This window comes from Stegodyphus dumicola, chromosome 3 (assembly GCF_044657685.1).
Source record: "Stegodyphus dumicola isolate Sdum_Otavi_A_Nest chromosome 3, ASM4465768v1".
NCBI lineage: Eukaryota > Metazoa > Arthropoda > Arachnida > Araneae > Eresidae > Stegodyphus > Stegodyphus dumicola.
Genome location: NC_140770.1, coordinates 56,244,718 through 56,257,978, shown reverse-complemented (window position 1 = coordinate 56,257,978; position 13,261 = coordinate 56,244,718). Strand labels below are relative to the sequence as shown.

The 13,261-nt window shown below is 29.2% G+C and overlaps 1 protein-coding gene across 5 annotated transcripts in view; it reads right to left on the bottom strand.

Moving 5' to 3' along the window:
• The window catches only part of unc79 (UNC-79 domain-containing protein), a 167,990-nt gene that overhangs the window by 23,447 nt on the left and 131,282 nt on the right, over positions 1–13,261 (bottom strand). For all 5 annotated transcript variants that reach the window (XM_085812910.1, XM_085812912.1, XM_085812911.1 and 2 more), the window contains 7 exons: positions 11,962–12,077; positions 11,783–11,868; positions 8,618–8,860; positions 3,383–3,490; positions 3,148–3,252; positions 432–515; positions 256–345 (listed from right to left, as the gene is read on the bottom strand). In XM_085812910.1, coding sequence (XP_085669036.1) covers positions 256–345; positions 432–515; positions 3,148–3,252; positions 3,383–3,490; positions 8,618–8,860; positions 11,783–11,868; positions 11,962–12,077 — 832 coding nt within the window. The remainder of the gene's footprint in view (positions 1–255; positions 346–431; positions 516–3,147; positions 3,253–3,382; positions 3,491–8,617; positions 8,861–11,782; positions 11,869–11,961; positions 12,078–13,261) is intronic.

Genomic DNA, 13,261 nt, shown 5'->3' with positions numbered 1-13,261 from the left:
TGCTGCAAAAAAATTTTTAATTAATTTAAAATAAAATTAAATACAACTGAGAATTGCTTTAAAAATAGACAGAAGTTCCCCCCCCCATTAAATTACTACCAATTTAAATTTTATATCAGTTTTAGATAAGTTTTACTATTTTGATAAGTTTTCTTCTGGCTATGAAGGTATAGATATATACACAACAGAAAATGCACCTCTTACATATATAAGAAACTAAACTTTCAATGAAAGATACATGGTAAATCTTATCACCTTCACTTTATTGAGAGTATGAATATCTGCTACAAACTCAAGCGCATCATTCAAATATTGTTGCATGCACTCACCAGCTAGTGTTTTGTACTGGAAAAGTGAAAAGAATTCAAATAAATAAAATATTTAGGCAAAATCACACTTAAAGTTAACAGTCTTTATAAAAGAATACATACTGTAGACTGACTTTCAGTGCTAACAGGAATACACTCAAGTATGACGTTTGGTGCCAAGCGTCCTCCACAGTCGGTTAAGACAAACTAAAATTAGAAATTCCTGTTTTTAGTGACTTGATACTGTAATTTTTTTTTATCTAAACATTACTTACATAAGCTTTATAATAAGCAACATTACATGAGCATTACAATAAACATGATATAAAATTGCAGTAATGTTTTTTTAGTTGTTCCTGCAGAAGTTTTAAACTTTAATTTAGCGTTTTAAACTTAATAAATTTTAAGTTTTAATTTAGCATGTTTCTCTTTTCTCTTAACTTCTGACGAAGTTTAAGGAACAATTTGATCATTTTAATTTCACTACATAATAAATCTGATTTATATAAAGAAACTGATATTTAAAAAATAAAATTCAAAATAAAAAAAAATTAAACCAATTAAAATACCTTTTATTACACAATTTATGATCACTTTTATCACAAAAGCAAGATTTGGAAATTTGCATTTCTTACTTCTTGTAGTACTAAAAAATGATGTCATAAAGTTTAACAACTTAAGCTAGAATGACTGTGGCATAAAAGTACTGAAAATTACATATGCCTGTTAGCCAGAGCATTTGACATGATACAGCAGATTCAATGTTGTCATCACTCTTACCCGAGTTCTTATATGGAAAAACAAGAATTTAGATAATACAAGTTCAAGAATCCTTGCTTATACGTATGTTTCATACCAGCAAGCAACTTCTCATATAAACTACAGAGACCTTCCTATTTATGTCTCTTATCCTACAGCAGGGGAAAAAAAGGTTAAATATAAGCCAATATTTCAGGTAACTAATTATTGTTTGTGAATATTATTTTTTATTTCGGAAAAAAACAATGCTTTTTATGCGAGGTCAAACTGATATCTCTTGCTTATCCCAAGAAAACTTCTGTTTTTTCAATATTAATTCACTCAATTTAAGTAGCTGAAATGGAGATTTATTTCTGTTATTTGAATTAAAAGGAATAATTTTTAATTTGTTTTATTACACCTCTTTTTCCATTAAAACAATAACATCACATGGTTAGGAGATCTTAGTGAAGTTAAAGAAGCTAATTAATTTTGGATGCTGTTGTTAACTAATAACTGACTTCAGATGAAGCAGAAAAAAATTTATTTCATAGTATGGATATGCTTCCAAATTTTTTAATCAAGCTTTGCTTAACTATAAATTATTCCTATACAGTATTTACTTTTTACATGAAAATAAATTATTTTCTATTAATACTATAAGGAAAATAAAACTTATAGAAAAATATTTATTTCTTTTATTTATTCTTAAAAGCATTCAATGCACCACAATGGCTATTTAAAACATGAAGAAAACTATACAGAAAATAATTTTTGCTTTATACATTAAAAAAAATTCCATTAATGGGAAGGAAGTACAATAGTTTAATTGAAAATTTCTATATATTACCAGGAAACATTAAAACTTTTAATTCTCTATCATTCCTGCAAACTGATTCTATAATTTAAAAATACTTTTCCAAAACTGAATTTGATACTTTGATTGGATCAAACTGGGAAATATTATTGATAAATTAGTACTTTTAATATTAGAATTATCATCAATTAATGCACGTATATCTTAACACAAACAATCAAAATGACTAATAAAATATATTACTTAAAGAAAAATAATATTAAGATATTAATGCCAATTTAATGCTAGATCTACTACCAGTGAAAATACATGTAATCTTATCACATCTAGAACTTACAATTTTCTTGATAACATTTGAAAAAATTAGGAAATTCTATTCGAATATTAATCTATAAAAAACAAAGCCACCCTTTGCACAGATAATAAGACTAAATTATTTGCACGATTCCAGAATAATTTTTATATCAGGAATTCTGTACTAGATTACATGATCTTTTATTTATATTCAAGATTTCATAGACATACAACTAATATGTAAATATGCTAAACATATAAGAAATATAATGAAAAAAAAAAAAAAAACCGGACTTTAATTAGTTTTGGCATATTAAAAAGAAATCAGAGCACTGTTAGGAAAATAAAGAATTTAAATTTTAATAGCTGGTATTCTAATTTAATAATAATTACTATCATAATAATAAAACAAATGTTCAATGCATTTCATGGGACAAAATATGTCTGTGTTTACACACAGAAAAGTCATCCGGAATAATCAGGCAAATGCATGATAACATCTCAGAAAACAAGAAAGTCAGAAATAAATTTTACTCTTGGATTTTAATTTTTAATTTCAGTTTGACCATTAATACTTCACATTTTTTTCTTTTACTTAACCCCTCAAAATTAAAGTTACATATTTTAAATGAAAGGAATATAAATATCATACACCAAATACACAAATAACATGAGTTTTCAGAAATAAGGACGAGAAAGGTATAGCTTTCATGCCAAACACTCAGCTTTTATGAAACACAGTATTCACATATATCACTGCTAAGATACTAAAAAGCACTAACAACAAACTTTGGAGGACTTAGTGAAGCTCATAAAAGCTTTGAGTTTTAGTACAATTTCTCATTAACAAAAACTTTAATAAAAGCTATAATTTTATAATAGTTAGTTGAAAGATTAATGGAAAATAATTTATTATATTAAATTTTCATTCCCTCTTTCCTTCTACACATATATAATAATATTTTTGTTTTAAAAATTATTATCACAAACCTGGACCAAAGTTAAAAGATTTGCATCAGGTATAGATGTTTTAAACTTCATTGCCTGAACTAATTCAAATACAGCTGTTCGTGTCAAAAGTTGCTTATCTCGATCCTGAAAAAATAATAAGAAAGCAAATTTCAGCTTAAGCTCTGAAACAATAGCAACTGCATTTAAAATATAGATTTAATAAGTCAGAATTATTTGCAGGTAAAAATAAGCTTTATTGATTTAATAAACATACCCTGACATTTTTGTTGCAAACAGTGCACAGTTCTGACAGCTGGTTATAGTCCAGAGAAGAATGTTGAATTGCATGACTGAGTATCTTTGAGAAAGGATCTAGAATTGACTATAATAAAAATATACTTTTATTTTTCAGAATCAGCTTGGAATCGCTATAGTTAAGCAATATTTTGAATGCAGCAACAACTGAGTAAACCAAAATAAAGCATTTATAAAATAACATACAATCTTACCCTGCATTATAAGTAATAAAAACATGAAATTTGCACTAATTTACACACAGAATATCCCATATATATATGTGTGTGTGTGTGTCTATGTGTTGATAAATTAAATAAAAGTTATTTAAACCCAATACATATTCAGCTTGGAGAAAGGTACTAGCAAAAAAAAGCAATAATCCACTGTGAAGAATAGTATAAAATATAAAATAAGCACGTCCAGAATTATAAATCATCAAATGCACAAATGAAAAAGGGGGAGGATAAAAAATATAAATATAAAAGTTATACTTTTGATACTATCTTAATAATTTTTAAATTTATTTCTTTTCTTTTTATTTATTTATTCATTTATTTTGGGGAGGGATTTGTGTCATTGATGATTTACAGTACTCCGCACACTTATGTTTCTTCTTAATGAATGGTATGTTTATTTAATTTTATTTATTCATAAACACAGTTGATGCACTTTTATTACTATTGCTGTGTTCACTATTTATAAAATATAAAACAAATGATTTGTAACACAGGAACAAAAGACTAATTCCATCATAAACTTTTGCATAAAAGTGTTTTATGCAGTGAATCAGTAATTGCTTGTCAGTCTATCTCCCTGTTTCATTAATCATATTGTTTTCAGTTATTTATAAAATGGCTTAATTTTTTTCAGATATGCCTTTGACATTTGGTTTAGATCCTGGTATTTTCTTTATAATACCTTTTCTTGGTCGTATTGTAGAAGCTTTTAACGATTTACCTAAATAACATTTATCTTCCTTATTTAAGATTGATCCAGAGTCACTGCTATTAATTTATTTCCACATTTTCATCACTCATACCTTCATTTCTCTTGACAAAATAATCATCTTTCCCCCATAATTACTGTCTCCATCTAATATGTCAAACAAAGCTAATTTTTTCACCACTAAGCATTGCCTGAGATAACAATTGACCTGACTTGGTTGTAAAAGTCTTAAGTCTACACGAAGCGATTTTTCTCAGCCGACTTTCTCGTAGAGCAACAATTTTAAGGAACTGTGCATGCGCCAAAAATCAATCGGTCATGTTCTCTGCCGCGATTTCAAAACTGGTGCTCCCTGCTCACCTGTACGATAAAATCGGAGTCTCTAGCCAATAAGATTGCTTTGAGTGATCACGTCTTTTCTCCTCATTTGGAATGATAAACATGGCTGCATTTCGTTGGAGCGAAACTCACATTTTTCAACTAATAGATTTCTAAAGAGAAAATGTTGTGTTGTGGGACACGAGTAATGTTAATTTTAAAAATATAAAATTAAGAGATTCTCTTATTTTGGTAAGCTTTGTCTTCCCCATGACACTATATATTCAAATATTTTCTATTCGGGGCGAAAATTATTTTAACTCCCCCAAGAAAAGTTCCAAAAACTGTTAATGACGAAAATATTCAGAAACTGCTTGAAACTGTGGCCGCACTTATTGAAAAAATTTGGAAAGCAAAATCTCCAGTCGAGAAATTAGGAGCCGATTTAAAGCAGCGCAGAGACTCATTGACTTCACCGAAAATGGGAGTTAATCAGGTGACGAAGTACACAGCTTTTCCGACAACTCCTACGCGAGCGATCATAGACCAGTGGTAAAGAGCAGAGCTAGTTTTCCTCCACACATCGAGATCGTGGGTTCGATCTCTCGCTTTAATTTTGGACTTTCCGTGCCCGCAAGAACTTTTTAATTTCGTTTTTCCATCACTAAATTCGAACTGCATGACTTAAAAGTCTCTTTTTATTTTTTCGCCTACGGGTGTGGTGTTTATAGAATTTTAATGCCTTTCTTTTTATTTTTCAAATGGCCGTTGGCATGTGTTTTAGATCTACTGGTCAAAAGAAAGTCACAAGTCACAAACTCAGTTTTGTGTTAATTTAGTTTTGCGAAAACAAATTACAGCCTAATTTAATACAATACTGCTAAATTTTATTAGCTGATTAACTGATAGAGCCATATGATCATAGTTTTGGACTGTGTTAGTTATTTAATTATGCTGATATTAATTTTCTAATGTTCAATAAATATACTATTTAAGACTTTGCACAGTTATGATATTTTTTATTTGAAATTTTTGCACTGAAATTACACTGTTGCTTTGTAATGTAGTAATCTTTATTCTTTATTACTACTTTTTACTCATACTGGTTTGATATTCATGACATTGTTGTCTATTTATTCATTAATAAAGGTTTTGATTTAAAGCACAGTAGTTACTTATTTTTTCTGAAACATGGTTATTTTATTATTTCAAGATTTAAGTGCACAAATAGAAGTGCCAGAAAATGAAATTTAAAAATAAATAGATAAATAAATAAAATAAAAAAGGAGTAATCTGTGTACTCAGTACACAAAGGAAAAGCATATTTTTTTTTTTTTTTTTTAATTTTGCTGCAAACTAAATTTAGCAAAAAAATCAAAATCACATGGCATCATCCGTAAATACTTTCCGAATTGAGCCGTGTCTTCAATACACAACTCCTGGAGCAGGGTATTACGAAGGTGCCATGAACATCTCATTGTTTGACCCAATTTCTGGTCCAAACGCATTTTCCTTTCCCCCTTCTGTAGCAGTAGCTAAGTTTAAAATTGTAGCTGTATCTACTGTAGCAATTTAAAATAGTCATCCATTATTTTGACTATTTGACAAACATCGTAAGCTTTGTTTACAAATCGTAGACAGTGTTACGCTGTAGAGGGCGGGAACATTTCCTTTAACAGTGATTGGCTGAGTGAATTCCTGTACTAATGAGAAAATCGTTCCAAGTCCACAGGCGAGCTATCTCAGATATTGTCGGCCAGCTAAGTCGGCCGAGTCGAGTGTAATATTTATATTTTTATACGGAAGAAAAGATTATTTCTTCCGTATAAAAATATAAATATTACATGGGCATATAAAAACTGTGTATAAGCATAGATATGTTAATTACAGACATTGTTTTGTGTAAGTTACATGTGATAGTTAGATATAATCATAACAGTTAAGTGCACATTTAAACATTATCTGCATTCATATTTACAATACTTTAACTGAGATAATGAAAGTAAATTTGTAATTCAGTTACACGTTGACTGGATTTTCCATGTCATTTTTAAATGCTTTACAACATTATTTTTAACAAGTACATAAAAAATGGATAGTAATAAGCTTACATTACAATAATTACAGTTCTTCTACTATTATACGGCATGAGCTATTTTTCTAATGTTGATTTTCAGTTGCTGTAGTACTATCTGGGTAGGGAGTTACGTCACTCAGTTTTCTGGTACCTTAGCTGAATTGCTTGGAAAAGTTGCAACTACTATTAAAGTAAGTAGTGCCTATCAAAGGAGTATCTTTGTTACTGTTCAATTACTTGGATATTACTGCAAGAGGCAACTGTAGAATTTTCTATTTTTGGACACTATTTAAAAATGTAAAATGTGTAAATGACTGAACAAGCTGAGACACCAATTTATCAATTAAAATTGTCTCTATGTTTGATTGAAAGAAAAAGAATAATGGGCATTCTGAAATTCAACTTACATAGAAAAATGTATGATTTTATACCACATACAGTACAAAATCCATAATCGTCGGGACTTCAGCGATTCCGGATTAGGGGTTTTTCCGGATTATAGATCATCAATTTAAATCTGGTAAGATGGCATGCAGAAATTATACAATTAAAAATATGAAACCGTAATTTATGAAATAAAGAGCAATTATGATCTAAAGAGTATCAAATTTACATAAAAAAAAGCTTACTATTTATTTGTTTACCTTATTAAACATCTCTTTCAATGTAAGTTGTTTTAAGTTGCTTCGTTTTTTGTGCTAATACTTTCACTTTAATTCTATAAACAGACATAATTTCTTGTTCAGTTACAAAGTTCCACTGTTCATGTCCTGTAATTGCTGTGTCGGAAATACCGACTAACTTGTCAATTGAAATTTTTTCGTTTTTAATAACCTCACTGTCACTTTCTATCAGAAGCGCGTATGGGTAAACGCTTTACATGCATGCGTGCATTAAATGTGCATGCATAAATGCTTTACATGCACATGTAGCGGATGCGTGCATTAAACGTGCATGCATAAATGCTTTACGCGCATGCATAAGTTTGTGTCTTTGAGGTCCGGATTATAGATCATTCCGGATAATGGACGCCTGGATTACGGACTTTGTACTGTATAACATTGAAGGTTATAAAAAATAAATTAAATATGTGATAGCTTTTGCCTTCCTTTTTTTAAAAATTAGTTTACTTTCAAATTCAATATCAAATGCAGGACACATCTGAAACTGAAGCCCAGTCTCTAAAGCTGTTACTGTACTAATTTAATCAATATAACTGGTCACTTTAAATAATAAAAATAATGAGTATAAAGCACTGCTTGTTATGATATAAAGCCATTCAGTCACCATTTCAATTTTTTTTCAACTTTATATGGAAATGGGCAGGGGGGAATATAAGAATTCATGGTAGTATTTTTTTTTAAAAAATACACAGCATTACGTAAATTTCATAGCTTTATTTATTAATGAGATAAATTATCTATGGAATTGATACCAGTATACTATTAATGACTTCTTAATGCTTCATTTTATAAAATCAAGACATTTTTCCTTCTTACAAAGAGTTATTTCACCCTAATTAAAATTAACTACCTTATGTTTCGCATTTACCAATAGAATATGCACACCAAAATATATTTAACTAGTGCTTAATTAAACACTACTTAGTATAGAAATGTTAAAATAAAATGTGATTTAATCTGAAATTAGCATTCAGCAATGTTTTATACAGTTTTTAGAGCAATTGCTTAAAATTGTGATACTTAACTTTTTGTCTACAAATGACTGAAGCCATATATATAAAAAAAAATGTATAATAGAATGTAAAAATAGAAGAATTTAAACATGTAAATACATTGGCAAGCATGAACCATGAAATTCTGTGTCATTTGTCAATGTATTAATAAAATTTAAATGGAATTAAATACTAACCTTAGCTTCTTTTATAACTGGTAGTTTCATGACACACAAAATAATTTGTAAGATGCTATCCAGCTGAATAGGACCAGGTGACAATGTAAGAAGAAATTTCCTGAGAAAAAGATCAAGTTGTTGGAGAAAACCTGCCCAAGGTGGAATATTACTTTCCAAAGGCAAACTGTCTAGGTAAATTGCAACATTATCCAGAATGTGAAATACTACATCATGATGAAGATGTTTTCTATCATTTAGATTCTAAAAATAGAGAATCTGCATTAGTTTTTCACATAGTAACTTTTTAATAAAATACTGCATTACTTTTTAATAAAATAAAGCTGTAATACGAAATTAATTAAAAAAAAATTTCTTTGCTTTTGAAATTGAAAACTGCTTCAAGTACTCCATATGTTTTAAAAGAGCTCTAAATTATCAAAACATAGTTAAAAATCTTTTTTAATACAATTTAAGAAATAATTAATAATATAAACAAAAACAAAGAGAATTTGGTAGAAACATAAATTTATATAAATTATATAAATACATACATTCAGCTAACTGGCTTCAAATGAAATTTTAAATAAAGAACATGTACATGACATAATTTCAATTCAGAATATTTAAAAGAATCTTCATATAAAATTCAGATATAAAGAATTCAATCCTTATAACAAACTGTTATCTGAAAGGAACTATGCACCATTTATACAAAAATGACAAATATCTATATCTCTGTTGTAGCAAAGATCATCTTTAAGAATGTAATCTGCAACAATGATATCTTTTGAGAACTTGATATAAACATAAGTTAAAATATCCAAGTATTGGTTTAGAAATAGAGTAACAAAAATATTCGTATAATTTCTTATATAGCTGATGTAAAGCAAATTTATTAAAACCTAATCCATTCATTATCTATCGAACACCAAAAACTGTAGATATCTAAAAAATAATAATACCTAAGCAAATTTATCTACATCTAAATCATATGTAAGTATACCTATGCAAATTTATTTTACAAGAAATTAACCAACTCTCAATAATTTAACAAAATATCCTTAAGCATACATTTGACTCAGACAGAACAAAATTAAGGCCGTCTAGCTTTGAAAACAACTTAATGATAAATACACAACTAATTCAAATGAGATTGAAATGAAGTCATCATAGGCAGCACACTTCTCAGAAAGCATATACAGCAAACTCCCGATTATCCGCGCCTGCCCTTTTTTTTTTTTTTTTTTTTTTTTTTTTACAAGCGTAAAGCAAAGAAAATAAAAATGTTCACAAAACTGACAGAAACGTTAAATTTGCTAACATCGTGCTTATTTATGGCAAAAATATCCTAGGCCTTCTCGGAACCTTCCCCTCTGATGAGTAAGTGATTTCTTACTAACCCTTGCAGTGCCCGCTCCACCGCCCGTCTTAATTTTACTGACATGTCCACTTCCTCCCACTTGCCATTGTTAGTTTAAGCCTGATAATGTTTGCGAACCAGTTGGAGTTAATTTCTTATCTTTTGTTGTGTTCAGTGCTTGTGCTTTTTGGTTTTGTGTTTTTTGTTACCGATTTAAAATGTCAGGAAAACGAAAGAAGGTTGTGTTGACGATTGCACAAAAACTAGAATTAATTTCCAAAGTAGCAAACGGCGCTACAAGGCAGCAGATGGAATTGGATTACGGAATTGCGGAAACAACAATGCGTGACATTCTAAAGCAAAAAGACAAACAAACTGGTGAACTTTGCATCAATGTCGGACAGTGCTTCCGCAATGAAAACGTGAAAAACTATGAAGGGTTCTACCTTTAATGAGCTAGACATGGCATTGACAGAGTAGTTAGCTCAAGTTTGAAAAGAGGGTTCTCCTGTAAATGGTCCTATCATTGCAGTGAAGGCAAAAACCTTTTTTGAGTTGTTAGGCCTGAAAGGAAATTTTGATGAGTCTTTGAGTCTTCTGGCTGGTTGACTCGTTTTAAGCAGCAACATGGAATTCGAGAAATTGGACTTCATGGGGAGAATATATTAAGCGTAATAAGCTAAAATATTAAGCATTAGTGAAACATTTCCTGCTATTTATTTTACGTTTTATCGTACATAAAACGATTTTTCTAAGTTTGAATGACTGTTTTCTTATTTTCTATACCCGTTTTTAGCTTTTTTTGGATTATCTGCGTTTTTTTATATCCGCGGCGGCCGCGCCACCCAATTCTGCGGATAATCGGGAGTGTACTGTAACATAAAATGAATTTGAGATTATAAGCACTGTGAAACAGGAAGACTTTCTTTACAACCTAATCTAACAATTGTACAATTCTGATTACGAATACCAAATGACATAAATCAAAAGTATCTTTATGCATATGAAAGCTTATTATACTTCATGTAGCTAAGATAAATATATCAACTAAGCAAAGGAAGCTAGAGGGAATATATGTCAAATCTAGAAAGCAGATATATTTAAATAAACTCCAGATTAGCAAAAAACAGGTATGCTTGGACAGTTTATAGTTTATACTCAGATTGTAGCAGACTGTTATATAGTTTTAAAGCTAAATTATCATCATACTACTTAATTATGCATGAAAAATCAGAAAAACTAGGTATGCAAGAGAAACTTTTTACACTTAATTTTTTTTTTTTATGCCAGACCAATTTTCCATATTTTTAATACATAAACAAACCAAACTACATTAATTTAACATTATTATAAGTCCTAAGTTTATGTATGTTGTGTCTGCAAAGTTTTATTACAAAGTAAATTTAGATTTTTTACATAGTAAATAATGTTTTAATTACATAGTAATTCTTTAATATAAATTCGATTTCAAAAAAGCCATTCATACATAATATGACAAATTCAAAATCATGTTCTGTAGCCATCTGCATACTACGTAGAACTAGCACACTGGTTTTTTACTTTGTATTATTGACCAAATATACCATATTTACTATTAAATTTTACTGTGATAGAGTAAAATATCAAAATATTTTATTTTACTCTATTACAATAAAATTCTTAAATTATATAAAAAGTATTTTACTAGTTATTACAATAATTATGCAAACAAGGAGCATTTTGCTATTCTTCAGGACTATTTAAAAAGATTTAAAAACCTTTTATAAATTAAAAAAAGGAAAAATTCAAAAAAAATCTTTAGACTATAATGAAATATTTAGAACCTCAAACAACAGAAGTAGAGGAGTAACTTGATTAACTTCTGTAAAATCAGCTAATGCAGATGCCATTGTTTTGTAAAATTCAGGCTCTGAAAAGAAATATCAAACTTTCAGTTCTCACAATTTCTAAAAAAGTTAAAAACTTTTTAATGCTACTATTAAATAGAAAAAGCATGATGTACCTATAACATGAGACTGAAATATCTGCACAAAAACTCCATTTGGTGCTAACTGATGCAAAGTGCAACGCAGAAATTGTCTAGCAATGCTGACTGAACCACCAGGTAAATGAATATTGCTGAAACCAAATATAAGTAATTTTCATATTCTAATTCAGCACATTTACGAATTGCTATTATAAAACAACGAATAAAATAGCAGCAAAAAATTTTCAAGCTATTTCTAAATCCAATTACCTTTTACTTATATCATCTGTTAAAAAGTTTCGAGACAGATTTTTTTCCTGGCATATAATCATGACTGGGATAAAACTGAGAACACAATACCTGGGTGTCATGGATCAGTTATGCAAGAAAGTTTAGCATGTTTGCACAGAACAATAGAAGGGATTTCTTTTTGCTGCACAACAATGAGCCTGTTCGTATGGCTGGAGTTGTGGTGCAGTTTCTAGTGAAAAACATATGCGAGTTGTTAACCACTCTCCATATTAACCTGATTTGGCACAAAGTGACTTTTTTTCTTATTCCCAAGTATCATATTTTACATACAGTATTAATGCTATAGTGATATTACCAACATTCAAGCCACAGAAGTTAAAAAACATCCCAAGCAAGGGCTTTACTGGCAGTTTCCATATGGTTATATGAATATTCTGAGCATTGTACTCAAGTGTAGAATGGGCAATTATGTACAGCACCTGAAGCATTAAAATCTTTCTCTTAAGATTCTTCTAATTTTCATTAATCCTGTCTCGGATCTTTTTGGACAGATGGTGTATATGACTTTGAATAAATCTAGGTGAAAAGGCATATAAAACTAAGAGGTTCTCACCATTCTGCAATATAATGAAGATTATAATAATATCAAATATACTTTAGTACTGAAGAGAATAATGTAGTATAGAAATGTTCAATGACAAAACTTTTGGAGAACATAACAAAGAGTGCATCATATGACAAAATACCGAACAAGCATTATTTTTCACAAGCAGTACCTAGAAAAATTACATATATCCAAGAGGAACATATAAACAGACATATAGCTACAATGTTGCTATTTTTTAAATAATTTCAGTCAAAACTAATCAAAATTGTATTATTTCTAGTCATATAATTCTTAAAAGTTTAAATTAAAAATTATTTCAAATACTTCAGAAAGAAAAAGCTTGAAAACATATATTGATGATCATACTTCCATTCTTTGAATGGCCATTTTCAGCTTTGTTAATAAGACTAGGCAATCTTCAGTATCTGCCACATTCAATATAAGTTTAGGAATTCTGAGATTTCTTTTGAACGCCTA